The sequence below is a fragment of the Hyperolius riggenbachi genome, chromosome 6 (genome assembly GCF_040937935.1).
Source record: "Hyperolius riggenbachi isolate aHypRig1 chromosome 6, aHypRig1.pri, whole genome shotgun sequence".
Classification (NCBI taxonomy): Eukaryota; Metazoa; Chordata; class Amphibia; order Anura; family Hyperoliidae; genus Hyperolius; species Hyperolius riggenbachi.
In genome coordinates this window covers 87284802-87307858 of record NC_090651.1, presented here as the reverse complement: position 1 = coordinate 87307858, position 23057 = coordinate 87284802, and the positions used below count along the sequence as shown (strand labels likewise).

The 23057-nt window shown below is 43.2% G+C and overlaps 1 protein-coding gene across 9 annotated transcripts in view; it reads right to left on the bottom strand.

Moving 5' to 3' along the window:
- PAPPA2 (pappalysin 2) overlaps window positions 1-23057 on the bottom strand; it is a 478727-nt gene that overhangs the window by 121206 nt on the left and 334464 nt on the right. For all 9 annotated transcript variants that reach the window (XM_068239634.1, XM_068239635.1, XM_068239629.1 and 6 more), the window contains 2 exons: window positions 4948-5152; window positions 2452-2590 (listed from right to left, as the gene is read on the bottom strand). In XM_068239634.1, the coding sequence (XP_068095735.1) occupies window positions 2452-2590; window positions 4948-5152 (344 nt within the window). The remainder of the gene's footprint in view (window positions 1-2451; window positions 2591-4947; window positions 5153-23057) is intronic.

Sequence of the window (23057 nt, the reverse complement as noted above, 5' to 3'; positions counted from 1 at the left end):
GACAGCTTTCTTTATCCTTCCCCTAAACTATGATGGTGAACAATCTTTGTCTTCAGGTCATTTCAGAGTTGTTTTGAGACCCCCATGTTGCTACTCTTCAGAGAAAATTAAAAGAGGAGGGAAACTTACAAGTGACCGCCGTAAATACTCTTTCTCATAATTGTATTCACCTGTGTATGTAGGTCCAAGCCAATTTGAGTTCCAATAATTAGTTCTAAAGGTTTTGGAATCAGTAAAATGACAACAGTGCCCACATTTATGCACCTGCCTAATTTTATTTAAACAATTATTGCACACTTTCTGTAAATCCAATAAACTTAATTTCACTTCTCAAATATCACTGTGCGGGTCTCCTATATGATATATTTAACTGACATTTTTTATCGCAACAACCAACGATTTATACAGGAATATCATGACGATTCACAACGTTGCCCAAACTTTCGCACCCCACTGTAGATAGATAGATACGGAGGCTGACATTTATTTCCTTTTAAAATATGCTCATTGCCTGGTTGTCCTGCTGGTCCACTGCCTCTAGTACTTTTAGCCACATACCCTGAACAAGGATGCAGAACACGTTTCTGACAAAAAGATTAGCTGCATGCTTGTTACATATGTTTAATTCAGACCCTACTGACCAGATAGATGAGCAGGACTGCCAGGCAACTAGTATTGTTTGAAAAGAAATAAAAATGGCAGCCTCCATATGTCTTTCACCTCGGGTTCCTTTTAATAAGGCATGGAGGAGGTGATGCTGCACGTCTATATGGTTTTATATGAAGTAAGGAGACACCAAGAACTAACTGATCTTGTGAGAATGAGGGATTTTCCTGCCTGATCTTGACAGGAACCCTAAAAATACACTGTCTCCATTAATATGTGCTCAGAGTATAAATGTGCACTTCCTTCCTGAATATTTCCACAATATTCATTTTAAAGAACATGTATTTAATTGCTGGACCTTCTCTTCTGGTCACCCATGTCTGTGGGCAGTGGGCACCTTTGATAACAATTTCTCAAAAGGCTTTGCCAGAATCTATAACTTGGAATCTTTATTTCTACGAGTGACGTGACTGCCACCTAGCAGCAGTTAGTTGTTACAACAGCACAGTTACATCAAGCCACAGCCACTATCGGCTACATGTATTGAGGTAGCAAGTCTCCTAAAGAAACAAACACCAGTTTTGACTTACCCATATCAGTCAATCAGATTGGGTATACTGAGTATGTAGTAGTGTAGTGTTGCTAGACAAAGGACAAAATATAGCCTTGCTTGCTCTTTAGGGAGTTGATTCACAAAATCGTGGTAACACTGCCAAAGGCGTATCTGGATAATATAGAGCCTATGGCAAACACTGAAACAGCATCCTTTCTTCCATGCATGTGTTATGGTTGTCTGTATTTTTGGCTTGGGATATTGCTGAAGTTACTTTTTGGGAAATATCTCTTCTTATTCCCTCTCTGTCCTCTTTTTTTAACACTTAGTCAAGTGAGCTCTACCTACATAAATTAAGTAGCCATGTTCCCCAGATAACAGAATTAATCACTTGAGTCACAGGGGCAGCCATAGCGGTGTAGCACAGGGGCAGGCATGGCGCCCTTGGTGCTGTGGTGCCCATGGCAGGAGCCATGCCTGCACCCCTCTAGATACACCACTGAATACTGCTGTACACAAACAAGGCACGGCAGCATTACCCTTCTTCCTGACCGTGAGTTAGGCTATGAGCACGACTGACTACTACTGACTACTGTAGTAGTGCGACCGTTGCTACAATAATGCTTGTTAGTAACAAGCGTTATCATAGCAACAGTCACGCTACTCGAGTACCACGGGTCGCGCTTATAGCATAACTCGTGGCACTTCTGATACTTGGGGCTGGAAAAAAGGTTAATACTCCCATGCTCTGTCTGTGCACAGCATCATTACCGAGATTTTGTGAATCAACCTCCTCGGAGTGATTCGTGAATCTTTCTGATTAATATGTGTGAGAATAAAGACAATTGGGGAAAATTTGCAAGCATTACTGCTCTTCAGCCTCTCTCACACAGCATCTACTCTCTATGACTCTATGACCAGTGGCATCTCTAATTACTTGTCGTGAAGGAGTCATAGAGAGGAGACAGGTTCTCCTCACACATTACAGCAAGGGAAAGCAGAGGCAGAGGAGTGTAGTTGTGTTTTTATGGTGTTAAAACACATATTTAGCATATTTATTATACTCAAGGTATTGTAATTGCTTTTGTCTTTATTGGCTAGCTGGAGACGTTACATTTTTGTAGACTCTTTTGAATATATAAATGCCTAGTGCACTCCTGAAAATAGACAACACAATATGGAGGGAATAAAGTAAAGAACATTTTATTAGGAAAGCACATACTGCATTTATTAATAAGAAGAATAGCAAGCAAGCGTTACGTTTTCAGCATCCAAGACTCTGATTATCTTACCTGTAAGAGTTTACGTCCTGTCTTACTGATAGCGTGAAGAACGCGACCTTCATCGCATGTCACTGAGCACTGAGTTACGCCATCCGCATCTACAGAGCAGTGAGTTGAGCCGTGTGTCACATGCAGAGGGGAGCATGAACTGGATGATGGATTTGAAAAAACATGTAAGCTCATAACAGATTTTTAAGACATCCTATAAATTTTTATTAAAGCTGTGCAAAGAGCGTTAACCCAAAACAACCAATTAGGTTTAATTTTTTTTTTTATTGATTTGACTACAGTAAAAGTAAGGTTATACTGACTCCTCTGCACACAGCCAATGCTGTTTTCCATCATTAAATTGTTAGTATATAGTATCTGATGCAGTGTTCCTTACTAAAGAATCAATTATAGATTGACCTGTACTTCTTATAAAATTTAAAGGGCAAATGGATCCAAAACTGAACAAGACAAATCCTGAAAGCAATCATGCTATTCAGCCTAAATTTCTAACTAAACCTACCCACATATCCATTGAGGCTTAACCCATAAGCAGCTTCAATAGAGTTATCTTGTTTGAGATAGGTGCACTGCTTTTGATCTTAGTCGGCAGAACTCGTTGTGCTGTAAATTCTTAGAATGCTTTGATATCTCTCTACTAGCAGAAAATATAGAAACTGGAAGCAGAAGTTCTCTGTTATTGTCTCACACTGCCCCCTAGTGACAAGTGGCCATAAATACACACTACAGCAGTACTAATTAGAAGCAGAGAAATGTGCTAAAATAAATTGGCTTGGAGCACTTGCTAGCCTTTAAATAAATTGGTGGCTAAAGGGGAACCTTACTGAATGTAACTTAATGATTAAAATTGCTTATATATTACTACATTCATTTCTAAATTATTTAGGGTTGGTTCACACTGGAATTAAAAACGGTCTGTTAAGTATAACAAACAGAACGGTTCCAAACCAATGCAGGCTAATTTCTCTGTTCAAACGGATCAGTTTGGTCCATTCTGCCAAATGGAGCACAAGTTTGGGGAGGCTGCAATTTTTCCGGTAACAGCTGTGGCAGATACCAGCAAACACTTCCAATCCAGCGCAGGAAGATTTGGGCGCAGCCGGCGCCACCATAGACCGTAATAGGAATTACGGCTATAGCAGAGCACAGTGAGTAACTTCAGCGTCATCAGAAGACGGAGCTGAAGTTACTTATAAAACACTATAATTATTTCATTCCCCACTATCCACGTCGACCTAGAGGGGGAATAGTATTTAACTTCATCGGGAACTTGTGCAGGAGCAGGATAAGCCATACCGGCTGTATCCTGCGCCCAAGTCTCCCGGCAGCGATTCCTCTCGTAAGTGCTGCTAGATCCCGAATTACATCCGCCTCCGAGTTGCGCCAACTAGGAGGGGGAATGGTATTTAACACCGCCGGGAGTTTAGCGGCAGCCGTCATTCGCCTCTCTCTGGGCCGAACTGAACGGCGCCAGAATAATATATACTCAGTTGAAGACCTTAAAAACAGGCTTGGTCTGAGGTGGCTGTCCTTATTAGTACAGTGTTGGACCTATCTCTTCCTCCTGACCCCATGATACTCCTTTTTGCCGATAAACCATGGGAATGAAAATTCCCGCCACATATATTGGCTCAACACATCGCCAAGGCTGCCAGGCTGCATATAGCAAGGCAGTGGGAGCAACCCACCCTCTCTTTAGAATTGACAAAATCCATTATTATAGATATTATGATCGCTGAGAGACTACTGACCATAGGTAATGATACAATGTACACAAATCAAATCAGGGATAGCTTTATTGGCATGACCAAGCTTCAATACAGGCATTCCCAAAGCAGGGGGAATGGGGGACACAGGATGGGGTGCAGCGAGTTAGCAGTTCATGGACATTTTTGGGTGGGAAGTTTGTGGCATTTACATTTACAAAAAGCTGTCAGACTTGGCTTTCATTCTCTGATAACACAGGCCTCAGGCCTTGCATTCTTTCTATTTGATACCCTTTTCCCCCCTTTACATGGACATATGAACTACAACATGTATATCCTACCTGCTGTATCCTCCTGTGAATTTTTGATATGATTGATATCTGTGACTGCCTGATATGTTTACCACCTTTAATGTTACTGTTTGTCTTGTAATTTTTACTATGTAAGCTATATTATGTAAGTCTCCCCACATGGGAATGTAAATGTCTTTACTATGCTTATCTTTTTGTCTTCTGACAAATAAAAAACATTTGAAACTAAAAACAGGCTCTGTGGTTTCCGCTTCTGCTTGGCTCAGCATCATTGCCCTGCATGAAATAGGCACAGACAGTGTGGTGTGAGAAAAACATAGCCTGCAGCTATGGAAGTTTGCTACAGTGAGTAACTGGTGAGGGTCTTTTTCTCATTTTTTACATCAGCATCTAAATATACTTATTTAACGATATAACAAACCCTGGAGCTGAGAATTATTCAGTGAAAAATCTGTTATAAAAAATGTCATATTCAGTACCTGCAGCCTTGTCCAAATGTTGTCTGATCGCTGTCAATGCCTGAACGGCTGGCACCAGCTGGGGACCTCAAGGCTACTCCAAGCACTCCAACATTGGAGGAAGAGAAGTACAGTATGACTGAGTCTGTTTCATACATCGGGCTCCTAGGGCTATGCAACGCATTCAAAACCAGAGGATTCTTCTGACATGACAGCTCGTGCGTTCCTAGAAAAACAGAACAGCTTTAGCTCCATATGTAGCTTCTCTGCAATCGGCATTAGATTCAAGTCCTTCTAGTGTTGGAATACATGAACTAAAGCTAAGCAGAGCTGACCTACAAGATGGTTTAGTCCCTGGGATGATATGAATTTCTCATCGTACCCACTGTTGTGTACATGCAAAATGGGCATGAGGGAAATCTGGGAGCCAGAAATAGCTGCTGGAAGAATATTGGTAATTACTGACGTTTTACTACTAGGCAGTGGTAAATTTTACCGATATTTTCCTATCGCTAAACCTAACACTATTCTCACACGAGCCTTCCCTCTAGCGAAGCCTAAGCCTATCCGCCACCCTACCCATGCCTAAGGGCCCTTTCACCAACCCCCACAGATGCTTAACCTACGGGACGTGCCTAACTGATGCTAACTGATGCCTAACCCTAACCTACGTCCCCTCTGATGCCTAACCCTAACGAACCACCATAGATGCCTAACCCTAACCTACCTCTCCAATGATGCATAACCTTAACTGACACCCCTACCCATGCCTAAGGGCCCTTTCACCAACCCCCATAGATGCTTAACCTATGTCCCCTCTTTTGCCTAACCCTAACCTACGTCCCCTCTGATGCCTAACCCTAACCAACCACCATAGATGCCTAACCCTAACCTACCTCTCCAATGATGCCTAACCTCAAAGGGAACCTGAACTGAGTAAAATTATTTAAAATAAACACATGACGTAGCTGCAAATGAATATTACATACTTACCTCACCTTCAATTCTTCTCAGAAGCTCACCATTTTCTTCTTACAGTGATCCCTTCCAGTTCTGACAATATTTTGTCAGAACTGAAATATACCAGTTGCTGTCAGTTATATATCAGCAGTTGTCAGTTACATCTGAATGTGCAAGGTAATGTTCATGTTTCCCTATGGCTCAAGTGGTGTGATATTACAGTTTAACAGTGTGCTGACCAGGAAGCTGTTAGGGGTAATGACCATTTTCAAAATGGAGAACAGAGAATTATATAGATCACAGTGGACAAATGGGACGGAGGAGAGGAGAAAGAGATTGATGAGTAGACTACATTGGAGGTAAGTATGACATGTTTATGTTTATTTTAAATTTTAATTTTCAGTTCAGGTTCTCTTTAACTGACAAACCCACCCATGCCTAACCCTAAGGGTTCTTCCACACTAGGAGCTGTTCCATCCGTTTTGATGGAACACACCTAGAATGCTGTAAGAAAGGTAATATGAAAGTCTATTTACTTTCATGTTACTGTTCACATTTGACAAAGTGTTCCGGAGCGTTATGTTGTAACGCTGCTGGGAGATTTTAATCGTCCAACCGCAGCGTTTTCCCATCGGGTGAATTACAACTAGTGCCGCTGATACACGTCAAACTGCAACTTCCTGATGCCATGCTGTGATTTATAACCCATACACGAAATTGGTTTTGTGCACGCGATAGCTTGTGTGAAAGAGCCCTAACTGCCCTCCCCTGCTGCAAACCTGCTGATAACCGAGTTGCCTTCACTGCTATAAACAATAAATATCGGGCACCACTGAAATTTACTTACAGGTGCCTAAGTTAATATCCGCCACCTGATAAATTTCTGCAAGGCACCCTCTATTTGTAGCTGCAGTTTGCATTTTGGGTACCTCCCCTGGTGACCAAATTTCTGTTACAAGCCAGTATTAACATGGTGCCTATGGAGCACCCAAACGTCTATGGAGCCTCTGGTGTCCACATTTCCTGTCACAACTGTGATCTCCTCTGTGCACCCCCTGACAGAGTTAAGCTGGCTACACACTATTCAATTTTGCTTTTGATTAATATTACGTCAAATTGGTGATTTTTTTTTACATTATATGGCCAGCGTTACACTTCCATACCAAACAAGATGGAAGCTGTCTGCTAGGTTAGTATGAGGATCTGCATTGCAACCTAAAGGCCCGTACCCACAACAAGATTTTCCTGATGATTTTTCTGACCAGTGGATTTTTGAGCAGTGAGCAGAGAAGTGGGTACAGGCATGCGATTGCGCGAATGATGTTTAGTGATGCATGCTAACGACTGTCACAATGGATCTTTAAGATCGCCAATAACTCTGCGCAAAGTACCGTGATCGCGCCTGTCGTGTAACATCACTTAATGTCACGCAGTAAATAAATACCAAGGGGTGAGCAGCACAAACCAAATTTTATGCAATTCTATGCAAAGCATGCACGCAGCACTGGAGGTCCTCAGACTCCATAAGAAATATATAAATACAGAGGGTCTGCAGCACACAACAGGAAAACAGTGACAGGGGCTCTTGGTTACGCTTTAATGTCACGTGGTGTCGTTGAACTGGCGCAAACTGGTGTAGCTGAATGAGAAGTATCAATCACTTATGCCCAGTGACAGCAGGATATAACGGTAAGGCGGACAGCCACACACTACACTGTATACGAGTGTTGTGATGCTACAACACACACCACACCACAATGCAACAACAAAATATCAGTACAGCAGGGTCAATGTCAATACAAAAAAATAATTTTGTGGTCAGGATGAGTTCTCAAATGGACTACTGAGGGGCCCCTAGATGGTGGACAACAAGAAACAGAGGACCTAGAAAGCAGCTTCACAGCACAATATCACAAATGCAGCCTGTGTGGTCGGGAAGAGCCCTCAAATGGACTATTGGGGGACCCTAGCCACTGGACTACATAAAGCAGAGCACCTAACAAGCAGCTACATAGCTCAATATCACAATACAGCCTATCTAACATTGTCCCTGTATCAGCAGCAGCTCCTCTCCCTACACTGACTAAATGGCCACCAGGATTGCGCCTTTTATTGGGGGGGGGGGGGGGAGTACTGTCAAAAATGGTCCTATGGGAAAGTGTAGGGTGGGCGGGTATGGCCCGTACTGTTCACATCTGTGGCGAACGGCGGAAGTTCCTAGGGAAGTGTTCTCCCGATGGTCTGTTCTGCCATCACTACTGCCTTCATGAAGGAGTACGGGAGTTGCTAGGATCCTAAGCGATCTGGGGCACTTTGGGCACTTTAGCCAAAAAATGGGTGTGGCCATGCACCTGAATGTGGGTGTGGTCGTGGGTGGGACCAAATTTACATGAACTTAACAGCGATCTATGTAGGCCTGTCGAGCAGAATGTTAAATGAGCCCCCCCCCCCCCATTAACCCCCTTGGCGGTATGAAAAATACCGCCAGGGGGCAGCGCAGCAGTTTTTTTTTTATTTATTTTTTTAAATCATGTAGCGAGCCCAGGGCTGGCTACATGATAGCCGCTGCTCAGCGGCATTCCCCCAGCCCCGCCGATCGCCTACGGCGATAGGCGATCAGGAAATCCCGTTCAAAGAACGGGATTTCCTGGAGGGCTTCCCCCGTCGCCATGGCGACGGGGCGGGATGACGTCACCGACGTCGGGACGTCATTGGGAGACCCGATCCACCCCTCAGCGCTGCCTGGCACTGATTGGCCAGGCAGCGCAGGGGTCTGGGGGGGGGGAGGGCGCGCGCCGCACCGGATACCAGCGATCGGGCGCGCGGCGGCGGCGATCGGGGTGCTGGCGCAGCTAGCAAAGTGCTAGCTGCGTCCAGCAAAAAAAAAATTATTTAAATCGGCCCAGCAGGGCCTGAGCGGCACCCTCCGGCGGCTTACCCCGTGTCACACACGGGGTTATTAATACAGAAAAAAATGCAGCATATCACATAAATAGGCAGTGTCACTTAAAAATATGGGGCATTCTGGGTGCTGTGTGGTGCCATGCGGGGCACTGTGGTGCCTGAAGGGAGCATGTATCTTTATGTGTGTGTCCTCACTGTTCCTCCCCCCTCCAGCAGAGTAGCACAGCAGGAGGAACTACTCATCTCCACCATCTGCTCTCCAAGTCTGGAGATATCCTCTGTAGCTGGCGATTCTCCCCCTAGTATCTGAGAATAAGACACTAGGAGTTATAGCTTATGATTCATTCTCAGACACTAGGGGGAGAAGCCCAGAAGAGAAGATGACTGCAGAATCTGGAGATCAAGCGGCCGGTAATATGTACTGCCATCCTCTGCCTGGGGGACACCCGGGGCCCCCCAGAATAAATCCGGGACACGTGCCATTGATCTTTGGGACTAGCAACGCCCCTGTGAATGAGAATACTGCTATGCTGGGTACACACGATACGTTTTTCCGCTCAATTTTCATCTCCACTCGATTCTCCGCTCGATTTTGCGCTTGATTCTCTAACCTTAAGCTCGTTTTTCTTATCTTTTTCCATTCACTTCTATGAGAAATCAACCCAAAAAACGATCGGAAGGAATATCGGTCATGTCGGAAATGATCTATCGAGCGGAAAAACGTATGGTGTATTCCCGGCATTAAAGTTTATGTTAAAAATCTACAGCTAATCTTGTGTCGTTGTGGCTCTCTTATGCTAGGAATACACCCGCTCGATAGATGGGTTCTATAAATAATTTCCAACATGTCCGATATTCCTTCCAATCATTTTTTGGGTCGATTTCTCATAGAAGTAGGATCTTCTAGACTGCCAGGCAACTAGTATTGCTTAAAAGGAAATAAATATGGCAGCCTCCATATTTCCCTCGCTTCAGTCTGTTTAAAATGGACCTGGACTCTTGCACAGGACAGAAGGAAAACAGAGAAATGCACCCTGTATGTATTTAGAGAGTTTAACCTGTCTGATGTAATACCCTCATATCTATGGTTAATCACAACTGTAATTTTATCTCGTAGCTGTGTCAGCTGGCTGCCTTGGCAGAGCAGCTAATTTGAAAACCGGATGTTTAACCCTATGTCTGCTTCCATGAAGGCAGGACATAGACATACTACAGATTTATTGCAGAATTTGTATCAGCAGCAAGAAAGAAAGGTTTTTCTTTGAAGGTGATTATGCTATTGCTTATCTTTTAGAGCAGGGAGAAAGTTCTGAGTTCAGGTGTGCTAGTCAGCAGGTGTAATGTTGAGGCTGCTCATTGTGTACTCCCGATTCTGTATTTCTATCTTGGAAACGTTTATGAAAGCAAATCAGAAAGAAAAGTAAGCAAAGATGTTTGTCTTAAAGTGGACCTGATCTCAGAACTTCTTCTCTGCTCAAAAAGATAAGCCACAGCATAATAACCATTAAAGGGATACTGTAGGGGGGTCGGGGTAAAATGAGCTGAACTTACCCGGGGCTTCTAATGGTCCCCCGCAGACATCCTGTGTTGGCGCAGCCGCTCACCGATGCTCCGGCCCCGCCTCCGGTTCACTTCTGGAATTTCTGACTTTAAAGTCAGAAAACCACTGCGCCTGCGTTGCCGTGTCCTCGATCCCGCTGATGTCATCAAGAGCGCACAGCGCAGGCCCAGTATGGCCTGTGTCTGCGCAGTACACTCCTGGTGACATCAGCGGGAGCGAGGACACGGCAACGCAGGCGCAGTGGTTTTCTGACTTTAAAGTCAGAAATTCCAGAAGCGAACCGGAGGCGGGGCCGGAGCATTGGGGAGTGGCTGCGCTAACACAGGATGTCTGCGGGGGACCATTAGAAGCCCCGGGTAAGTTCAGCTCATTTTCCCCCGACCCCCCTACAGTATCCCTTTAAAGAAAAACATTCCTTTGTTACAGGTGATAGAAATCCTGCAATACATCTGCAGTTTGTCTATTTCCATGCTTTCATGGAAGTCTATTTCCTGCTTTCATGGAAGCAGACACATGGGATGTGTTTACAAATGAAAAGAGAAAAGAGAGGGGGCGCTCTAAAAACAGTAAATACAAAGCACGTTTCACTGTCCAAGACAGGTCTCCCCTGGATTCAGATGGCTGTCAGTGAGATACAGCCTGTGTACGCTTGTGTCCCTTTGAAAAGCCAGGGACACAAGCGTACACAGGCTGTATTTCACCGACAGCCATCTGAATCCAGGTGTTTTTAGAGCGTTCTCTCTCTTTCCTACACAGTGGATTTCTTGAGATGCCTAAAACATGGCTGCCTGATCGCACCTCAAAGGGTGTTATCCAGACTCCCATTTGGAAACTTTGCGTCAAATGAGATCTCTGCCATGGCAACCAGCCGACACAGCTGAGGGATCAAATTACAACTTGTGACTAGTTACAGATAAGAGAGAATTAAACAGGCTAAACTGTCTAAATATATACGGGGTGCATTTCTCTCTGTTTTCCTTCTGTCCTCTGCAAGAGTTAAGGTGGCCATACACTGGTCGATTTGCCATCAGATTCGACCAACAGATAGATCCCTCTCTGATCGAATCTGATCAGAGAGGTATCGTATGGCTGCCTTTACTGCAAACAGATTGTGAATCGATTTCAGCCTGAAACCGATTCATCATCTGCTGTGCTGCAGCTGTCGCCACTCGGGCCCCCGCATACATTACCTGAAGCCTGGTCCCGGGCATCTTCTCCACATCGGCTCCCGCCGGGCATCTTCTCCGCATCAGCTTCCGCATCCCGGCATCCGGCATAACTTTCTGTCACTCCAGTGACAGCGGAAGTTCAAATAGAGCGCCCTCTATTTGTACTTCCGCTGTCACTGCAGTGACACAGGAAGTTATGCCAGATGCCGGGATGCGAAAGCTGATGCGGAGAAGATGCCAGCCAGGACCCGGGAGGTGATGCGGAGAAGATGCCGGAAGCCAGCTTCAGGTAATGTATACCTGCGTCGGTCGTACGGCGCTAGCGATGCACTTCTTAACCGCGGCGATCGACGGTAATTTTCCGCACGCCGCGATCGACGGGACCGATCTATTTCGGGCCGAAATAGATCGAAAATTAGCGTGTTGCGTGAACGATTTGACAGTAGATTCGATCCCGAATCTGCTGTCAAATCGTTAGCGTGTTGCGTGAACGATTTGACAGCAGATTCGATCCCAGTGATCGAATCTGCTGTCGATCAGCGGGTAATCAGCCTAGTGTATGGCCAGCTTTAAAGAAAACCTGAACTGAAAATTAAAAGTCAAAATAAGTATACACAAGTCATACTTCCCTTCCATGTAGTCTACTCCTCAGTGTCTTTCTCCTGTCCCGCGTCCTGTTTGTTCACTGTGATCAAGGGAATTTTCCGTCCTCCATTTTGAAAATGGCCATTACCCATAACAGCTTTCTGGTCAGCACACAGTTAGGCCTCTTGCACACTGCAAGCAAATCAGATTCAGATTCAGATTTTTAATCTGTTTTTACATCCGATTCCGATTCAGATTTTTAATCTTAACTGCATGCTGCGTTTTTTGATCCGTTTTTCTGTTGAATGTATTCAAGGAAAATCGGAAACGGAATCGGAATCGGAAACGGAATCGGAATCGGAAAACGGATTTGCAGTGTGCAGGGAGCCTTAAACTGTAACATCGCCCACTTGAGCCATAGGGAAACCTGGACATTACCTGGTACATCAGTTTTCCTCTCAGCTATAACTGACAGCAACTGATATTTTACTGACATCAACTGATATATTTCAGATCTGACAAAATATTGTCAGAACTGGAAGGTATCATTGTCAGAAGAAAATGGTGAGCTTCTGAGAGGAACTGATGGCAAGGTAACTATGTAATGTTCATTTGAAGTTACCTCATGTGCTTATTTTAAATATTTTTACTCAGTACAGGTTCTCTTTAACGCTCCCTTTAAAGAGAAACTCCAGTGAAAATATTATAATAAAAAGTGCTTAATTGTTACGATAATTATGTATCAAATGATTTAGTCAGTGTTTGCTCATTGTAAAATCTTTCCTCTCCCTAGTTTACATTCTGACATTTATCACATGGTGACATTTTGCTGCTGGCAGGTGATGTCACTGGAAAGAGATGCTGTTTGCTTTTTTGGCAGTTGTAAACAGCTGTTATGTCCCACAATGAAACAAGGCTCCCACAGTGTGATGTCAGTACCTTAGTGCTGTGAGGCGCTGACATCATTTGTGGGAGGGGTTTCACCACAAAATGAGCCATACAGAGACCCCTGATGATCCGTTTGAGAAAAGGAATAGATTTCTCATGGGAAAGGCGGTATTAGCTACTGATGAAGTTCAATTCTTGGTTAAGGTTTCTCTTTAAGCGCTGTCTCCATTATTTACATCTTCTGGTACATTGCAGCTTATTCTTTTAGAAGTTTTCCGGTTTCATCTTTACTATGCTGTACTTTTGCGGAACAATTGTGATTTTTCCCAACTGACAATCCTCTATTTATAATTCTTCATTTTGATAAAACTCCTCAACAAGCCTCTGAAACATTTTTGTCAGTTGCACAATGAGCGCTGATACAGCATGATTTATTGCATACATCTAATGATATTGATTTAATTTGATGCTGCAGGACAGTGTGGCATGTAGAAAACAAAACATGATAAATAATTACACTCTCAGAATGGTAAACAAAGAGAATATATGACATGAAGCAGGATAACAGGCCTGGAATCTGGTTTTTAGAGTTTGCCGGTTTCATATTGTGCTTTAACACCTTTCCTGAGGTGCCCCCAGAGTGCCTCATACAACAACGGCTCCGCCAGTAATTGGACTGTGTACTAGCAAAAGTCTACTGCTTCGGGGTGCAAAACCTCGGAGGAAATGCCTATTAATATCTGGGGCCAGACTGGAAAAAATTGCTGCAAAGTGGACCTATCATTAAAATTCACACATCACATGAATCAATATGACACACGTCAAGGCGACTAAAGCACGCTAAGTGAAATAACTTCCACTTTCCTGATGGGCGTCTCTCTTTTAAAGTCCAGTTTCGTCTAAATCTATTTGCTTATTTTGGATAGTGTTGCTCACTGCTCAGGTGTGTAGAGATGGCCAATTCAGTTCCAAGCTACCGGTATATCAAAAAAAGATTTACAGCCAACCTGAAGCGATAATAAACTTATGAGATACACTGTAATGAATTGTATGTGTAGTACAGCTAAGAAATAGAACATTAGTAGCAAAGAAAGGAGTCTCATATTGTATTCCAGTACAGGAAGAGTTAAGAAACTACAGTTCAACCTAACTTGAGTCAACTTGGGTTGAAGAAAGTCCTGTTTCCTGAAGTACTTATACATTGAAGAAACAGTGAGAGACAGGTTTTGATAAGATTTTACTGCAGGGAAGTTCAAATAGTCATTAGCACTGCTGTTTAAAATACAGAGAGCGGTTTGTAAACTGCAAATATTAAAGATTAATGCAATGTTCTAAAAAAAAAAAAAGTTATATAACTGAAAAGAAAATTTAGGTTTGCACCTAGGAGGGTGAGCGACAGTATGGAGTGAGGGACTCATGGGATTACTGAGATTGTATTGCGGGTAAACCAAATCCAGTTTGGGCTATTAGTTTTGCTGTGCTGTTATTTTTTCTCCTTTCAGGCTTCTTAAGATGTTGCTGTGGAGAATTTACCTCAGGAAGGCTGTTGCTACCTGGTTGTGAGCAGGCAGTGTGAAGATTGATACTCTTTGCGGAGGGTGGTCCCCCCTTTGACCCAATCAGGTTGGACTATTGCTTTATTTATATACCGGGTGTGCAGTTTTCATGGTGATATTTTCTTCAAGCTGTGCAGTGAGCAGTTTTCACCTGGCCCCCCGCCCTTTTATCTGTCTAATGCTGGATACACACCATGAGTTTCCGCGTCGAATGCGTCCGTCGATACGCGTCGATTCGATTATTTCCGAGCATTGCCGAACGAATTTCGATGATTTTTAGGTCGATTGCCATGTAAAGTATGGCAAATCGACCTAACGATCCATCGAAGCTTGAATCGGACATGTCAGAAATAATCGAATCGACGCGTATCGACGGACGCATCGAACGCGGAAACGCATGGTGTGTATTCAGCAATAGACAAGAGTACTAGAGGGTTAAAGTCACTCATCATAGTGGATGGGCTAATTACTGATTTTGATTTATAGTTTGAGTCCAGTGACTGAGCTAGGTATTTTATACTGTTTATTTATATTTATTGGTTCAGTTAATTGAGCAATTTTTATGAAGTTTTAAAGTCCAGTAAACCTCAACAAAAGTGCCTGTAACTGACAATATTACTGCTTTGGTTATTTTAGATAGTTTTGATTATGTTAAGTTTATAATCAGTGGCGTAGCAATAGGGGATGCAGCAGTAGCGTCGGCACCAGGGCCCCTGGACCAGATGGGCCCAGTAGGGGCCCTCCTTCAACCACTTTATTTGCTAATTATTGGTGTTAAGCTGGTAATCATCACCTCTATATGTGCTCTGATTAGTTGTAACCATTAATAGACTGTTCTCCTCCCCAGTCTACACCTCTCTGACACTGCAGCTGTCCTTGGCAGGTCTTGGTGCTCCATATCAATTGTTATGTTCAGGGAGCTTGGTGGAGGGGAGGGGGGGGGCAACCAGTGGCATAGGTAAGGAGCTATGGGCCCCAGTGCAAGTTTTACATTGGGCTCCCCCAAGCACTCTACACAAAACTTTTGGCTAATGTTACATTTTCAGACAGAGAGAGGCAGGCTTGCTGTGTTGTTTCCTCCTATCACCCCGTCTGCTTAAAGTGAATCTGAAGTGAAAAAAAAAATTGCCCATTTACTTACCTGGGCCTTCTTCCAGTCCCTGAAGTCTATCTGGTCCCTTAACGTCATACCACATTCCGCTGTTCCCTGCAGTGTCCCCCCTCCAACTCTGAAAGCACAGCCTTGTACCGCACACCTCCTGCAATGTGCTTTCGTACCTGGGAGTGCTCTGTGCATGCGCAGTAAGCAGCTAGTGAGCATGCTAGGAGCACGATATAGGATGTGCTGGGCCATCACCACACATGTGCAGTGGCCAGGCGACTCGTCATTTGGCCGGATTACAGAAGGGGACAGCAGAGGAAGAACTGAGTGTAGAATTACGGTAAGGGAGCAGGAGGACTTCTGCGGTTGGAAGGAGCCCCAGGTTCATAAATGGGCATTTTTTTCACTTAAGGTTCACTTTAAGAGGAATAGATGGGAGGGTGAGAGGAGGGAACATCACAGCAAGCCTGCCCTTTGTGGCTCTTCATGTCTGAAAATGTAACTGTAGGCCAAAGTATCGTTTTTCAGTGATTATTAGTGAGTGATTATGGGGACTAGGAGGAAAGAGGTGAGGAACAGACAATGCAGGAGGTACATGGATCTAGCATGAACATACCTCTGTTCTTATCTTAGGTAATGTAGTTAAGGTCAGGCAAGCTTTAAATACCTGTAAAACTACAGTGCACTGTATGCACATGGCCGTGTCACCACTATATAGTGTATATACTCCATTGTGAGCTAAAGCCAATTTGTTATCCAGTAGAATTTAGATAAGCAAGGCTGCACTCCTCTTTTGAATAATTCAATGTGTCATTCTTGAGATAAGGCAACTTTGTGCCAAACTGCATCCGAGCGTCAACTGGCTATACACAAGAAACATGTAACGATATGTTCACAGAATCACATTGATAAACAAACAGCCACACATAGGAAAATCCTCTTTAGGATACAGATCTCATCAGTTTTTTTTCAGGCCTGTTTAGAATGTGTTTTTGGTGGATAAAGTTTAAATTGCTCACCAGCACGCCAAACCAAAGTTTTGGGATATTTAATTTTTCTGGTTGGACTTGATGGACGAATGTCGTTTTTCAACTAAACTAACTATGTAACTATGTAATGAAATGCATGAGTACGCAAATGTATTCAGCTTGAAAATGGACCAATAGCATTCCACCATAACAGGATTTGATTGGCTTGTTTTCATGATGCATAGTTTTGCATACATAATTTGCATAAATAAAGTCCAAAACCTAATATCCAAATTGGAATTGTTAGTAGTAAAATAGTGTATATGTTACAGCCAGAACCCGAAGTGTGGCCACTTCGGGTTCTGGCCAGCCGATGTGTGAAGTGGCCGCAGCGCAGCGGCCAATGTTAGAAATGTTATGTTTACGCCGTCTCGCTGCGGCCAAATTTATTACAACTTGCTTAATTTAATTAAATATAGCCGGCGGCAATGTAATAGATGAAGCCGCCGGCTTTTGCACTGCCTCTCTCCTCTCCCCCCCCCCCCCCCTACTCTCCTCTCCCCGCCTCCCATACAATAAGTAGCAGCCGAGTCGTTCGTCGCGGCAGGGTAATCCTGCCGTTCCTGCAGAGTGGGTGCTGGCAGAAGCAATGTCTGCTGCCTCCCCGCTCTGCTGCCCTGCTGCGACGAACGACTCTCCGGCTGCATGTCCCCGGCTGCTACTTATTGTATGGGAGGCGGGGAGAGGAGAGAGGGGGGGGGGAGGAGAGAGGCAGTGCGAAAGCCGGCGGCTTCATCTATTACATTGCCGCCGGCTATATTTAATTAAATTAAGCAAGTTGTAATAAATTTGGCCGCAGAGAGACGGAGTAAACATAACATTTCTAACATTGGCCACTGCGCTGCGGCCACTTCGCACATTGGCCGGCCAGAACCCGAAGTGGCCGGCCAGAACCCGAAGTGGCCACACTACGGGTTCTGGCCGTAACATATACATAATCCATTATGAATAACCATTTAAAAAGCCACACACACAATGTACATTCACCAGAAAAAAACATTTATCCAATGACCTTATTCAATCTATATCCATAAAAAAAGGATCAAGTAATAGAGCATTTGCATCCCGCCACTGCTGTAACAACATTATTTCATTATGGATAGCCTGAGGCATGTTTCACAGCTCAGGGTCGCTTCTGGCAAGGCCAATAAATCTTATATACTGAATGAAGCTGATGAATGCCTAGATATGGATGGATGCCAACAAACAACATTAAGAACACCTTAGAAACACTGTTAAGTATGTTATAGAACGGTCGCTCTAAGCATGACGTCTTTGGTCTTCACCAGGATGTGAGAGACATATGGAGACTGACATATTAATATGCAGGCTGACTATGTGCTATTTCAATGTGGGAAGGCGGATGGCTGGGGAAACGGCGAAGACGTGATCTCATGCAGCGGGCGGGGCAGCAGTAAGTTAAAAATAGTCGGCCATCTCTTGACTGAGTTGATGCACCTGTCGGATACCTGGCCAGGCAATGGTTGCTGGTCGGGTGCTGCTGTACACACGCCTAGATATTGGTATTTCAGGTTTAATGGTCTATTATATACTTAAGCACCGGATATTGGATTAACAGGATATAGGTTAAGGTTAGGAGTAGTTTTAGGATGGTAAGTGTTGGCGATAGGATAGTGGAAGGATAGTGCAAAGATAGAGGTAAGAATTAGGGTGAGGAGGTTAGGCATTTAGAAAACGTTACATGAAATGAGGGCTTTATAATGGTAGTACTATAAAGTTATATAAAAAGGGTGTGTTTTAGGCTACTTTCCCACCAAGACGTTGCGTTTTAGGGGACGTTATGGTCGCATAACGTGCCCCTAACGCAACGCATGGTGGTGTTGAAGTTGGACGTCAGATTGAGCTGCGTTATGCAGATCTCAAAGCAGCCGCTCCAGGTTAGTGATAGGAAGTCCGGATCTTTTTAAGGATTCGGATCATTTGAATCGGATCATTGAAAAGATCTGGATCTTTGAACCGAATCATTTGAATCATTTTACTAGGGAAGCAGACTGGGTGAAATGACTAGCAGGACAGGACTTTCCCTGCACTGTACATTCTGTATGTTCCTGTTTCTTCCAGACAGACATCCACTGTGAACCGAATCTTTCATTATGATGATCCGGATGATTCGTTCATGATCCGGACAACACTACAGTCCCACCACGAGCCACCACAGTGCAGTGAAATATTAGTTAGCCATGTGGCTGGCCGCGGAGGAGGAGGGGAGACCTCCTCCTCCAACATTACTGAGCATGTGCAAACAGTCTAACGTGGCTTAGCCCAGTATACCGTACAGCACGCAGCACTTTGCTTTAACGTGCTGCGTTACTATGTAACACAACATGTGCACTGTGAACAGCACATTGATTTTACAGTGGTGTGAGTTAGGCTGCGTTACTGGCTGCTGTAACGTGGGACTTTAATGTCCCACTGTGAAACCAGCCATTGAGGCCAAAAGTTAAAATATGGTGAGGATTTATACATGTTATTGTAAGTATCCCTCCTGTAGCGTGTTCTGTTCATTGCAGTGGAGCTGCAAACGGACAGTTCTGCCTTATCTGCTTGCATTCGGTTGTGCATTTGCAATGGGTCACATTGTCATTTGCAATCGCTCTGCAGTTCTGGGCAGCTCAGGATGCTGTCATCATTCCACCAATTGCTTGTTGCAGCTGAGCTGCAGCCAGATAGCCCTGGATTTCCTGCATGCATGTTGTTACATAATTCTGCATGTATTTCTTATGGGGGTCCTTTGCATTCACAGCCAGCTAGCAAATGGTAATCAAGCGAGCTCAGGATTGAGTGATTACCATTCAGCTGTGTGGAGATTTGCATACCTGCATCCATTCACTTCTGTTATTGTAGTTCTCTGCGACCTTTTTACTTGTGCTTTAGCTAGTTCTTGATAAATATATATGCAGACTTGCTAATATATATTTCTCCGTTAGTTGAGCCGTTTGTTGTTTTTCTTATCATTGTGTATTGCCTAGTTCCATGCTTGATGGACGTTCTCTGCATCCGCGGTGGATCACTGAAGTCCATTATCCAGATAGCTTGAATTCTGCCATCACCACGTTGGTGACTGTAGCTGTAGTATTCCTGCTGCTCTAATTTCTGGTAACATAACTATAGGCTACAGTTGCAATTAGTTACGTTCTATCCTGTAGTCTTGCCTGGGTGGATGCTTGCTGGTGACTGTTGTTAGCCAGCTTGCTCTACTTCTGTGGACGTGACTGTGAGCTGCGGTTGCTACTAGTTACGCTCCAATCTATAGTCCTGTCTTGTACCTGTCTGAATACTTGCTATTGCTAAGGCAGCACAGTGCGAACTAAGGCAGCGCAACATCACACTGCGCTGCCATTGTGTTTTATTTGTAGCGATATCGGAAGCCCAGAGCTGCAGTTGCTCTGGGCAGCCTGTGTAACCTCTTCCATTATCCAGCTCTTAGCCTTGTTGCACTGGGTGGTCAGAAAGTATGACCCCCCAGCATTACAGTTATACAATCATTTACAATTTTTCTCCTACTTACATGATATTTTCACAGATTTCAATAAAATACCTGGTAAAGTGGACCTGAACTCAGACCTCTTCTCTGCTCTAAAAGATACACAACAGCATAATACCCTTTAAACAAAAAACGTTTATTTGTTACCGCTGATACAAATCCTAAAATCAAAGTTACTACTTCCTGATTCATGGAAGCAGACATATTGTTTACAGCCTGTGCTTTGAAATGGGCTTATCTGCTTATCTGCCATAGGCAGTTATGTGACACGGGAAGGATCAAATTACAACTTGTGATTAGGCACAAATGTGGGGGAATTAGACAGCCTTATCTCTCTGAATACACACAGGGTGCATTTCTCTATGTTTTCCTTCTGTCCTGTGCAAAAGTTCGGGTCCACTTTAAAGCGGAATATAACCCTGCATTTCAACTTTGCTCTAAAACATTATTTACAGCATATTATATGCAAAAAGCATTTTTTTTTACTAGACCAGCATTGGAAGGGTTAAACACAGAGGTTTAAAGTTCCGTGGAGAGATATGCAGAAGTTCAGATTGTTACATTCTATTTAGTTATATGTATCTATTGAGAAATGTTACACACTCTTTGGCTGTCCTCCAACTCCTCAGTCAGAGAGATGAGTCACATTCAACACTTAGATACATTTATGTAAACAAAATGTATCTATGTCAGCTTCGGATACGTCTGCAGAAATCTCCAGGAACTTTAAAGCCCTGTGTAACCCTTCCAATGCTGGTCTAGTAAAAAAAAAAATGCTGGTTGCATATAATATACTGTAAATAATGTAATAAAGCAAAGTTGAAATGCAGGGTTATATTCCGATTTAAGACAACAGCAACCAAGAAAATACCCAGGATGCTTTTGACAATACTTTTCCGCATAGTACCTTTTCGGTTGTAGAGTGCAAAAAAGTTATTTTAACAGAAAATGATTTCCTAGAAGAAAACTTAGGAGAAAATGTGAATTGAATAAGGGCCCCTGGGAGTCTCATAAAGAATCCTAAAAGTCCAAGTAGTAAAGCATATGCCACGATTCTATTGAGCAGAAGCCCTCCACATTGTGCTTTGTCCCTTTGAATGTCCTTGGGATTAAAATGACCACGTATTACCCATGCTGAAAAACAATAAACTTCATGTTGTGCTAAAAAATATAAGTGTTATTTGACTCAAGCAACAACAGTCTGTAAACAGCACAGAAAAATGCTAAGAATTGTGGAGTCTGCTTCTTACTGAAATAAACAATTTCTCAACCCAGAATTACCAAATGACAGAAACCGCATCCCATTACATCTATTGGATTAAAAATTGAAAACATAAGGAACAGACCAGAGAAAACTTATCAACAGCGGTGTCAGATTTAACAATCTAACCACAACTAAAATGACCTTGAGAACATTTTTTTTCTGGCTCTTTCTGATTTGACTGTGTTGACATTCCAAACTATGCCAAGCACAAAGTTCAAGGCCAAGACTTTCCTTGCTTCTCAGGTTACTTTCCCATACAGGGTGTACTTATAGAGATTCCTCTAGTGACTGGTAATGTAAAGAAATGTATACTGTAGGTGCTTCTAAAAGATGTATTTTTTTAGTATATGTAAAAAGAGAACCGAGAGCCCAATATAGGGTAGTAAGTATTGACAATTGGGTAAATGAAACGAGTATAATATATACTCACAAACCAGGGTTACCTCCAAAAAACCACTGTACAGGCAGGTGAGGAGATTAGCCTGTCCTCACTCAGGATTAAGAAGTCGCTCTCTGTAGACAGGAGAAAGAAAGGGGTATCCCCCTCCACCAGGGGTGGATATCAATTATAACGTAATGAAGAACAGAGGTGCCAACAGGATAAAATTAATTCTTAAAACTTTTAAAATTGCTTAGGAGGCAGTGGTGGACTTACCCCCCTCAAGCAGACACAAAAACTGTGTATTCAAAACAATCAAATTTATTGGAACACTCCAGGGGTTTTTTGCAACGCGTTTTGCAGGTATATTCCCGCTTCCTTAGGCAATAAAAAATAGGAGTACACACAGTACAGTCTCAAGGTCACGATAAGCGCCTCTGGGCAGAGGCGCTTATCGTGACCATGAGACTGTACTGTGTGTACTCCTATTTTTTATTGCCTGAGGAAGCGGGAATAAACCTGCGAAACGCGTTGCAAAAAAACCCTGGAGTGTACCAATAAATTGGATTGCACAGTTTTTGTGTCTGCTTGCGGGGGGTGAGTCCACCTAAGCAATTTTAAAAGTTTTAAGAATTGTTTTTACCTTGTTGGTGCCTCTGTTCTTCATTATTGTTATATTGTTTTAGTATGGTATTCAGATCCCAGTAATGTTCAGGTTGACATGGCTCAGAGAGTAACTGGAACTATAACTCGAGGTTCTCTTTATTCACTTCTCCAGTAGAAAATAAACAAATAATGTTGGGAAATCAATTATTTTTGGCTGGAGGAAAACAAAAAATCAAGTAAGCTGGATATATCAAAAATATATATTTTTTACAGTTTTCGTGTGGCTCAGTAGTGAGACGTCTGAAGCCCGTCAGTCCCCCAATAACAAGCAAAAGACAGATATAATTACACTGGGGCAACCAACGGATTATAAACTGCATTTTTTCCTTTTCATTTTTATTATTATGTACCCAGACTAGGCTGGATGCCTAAAAAAATGCTACATGGGTTATATAGTTCTGATTCAAAAGAGTTTTTTCACAGGTGATATTTTCTAATTTAGCTACAAAATAACTTTTCAGAAACAAGTGAAAAAGTACTGCATAGTAGATGGTATATGTAATACAAAATTAATTTCATTTGGGACAATTTCATTTGAGCACTGTTTTGCTTTCTGTGGGTTAA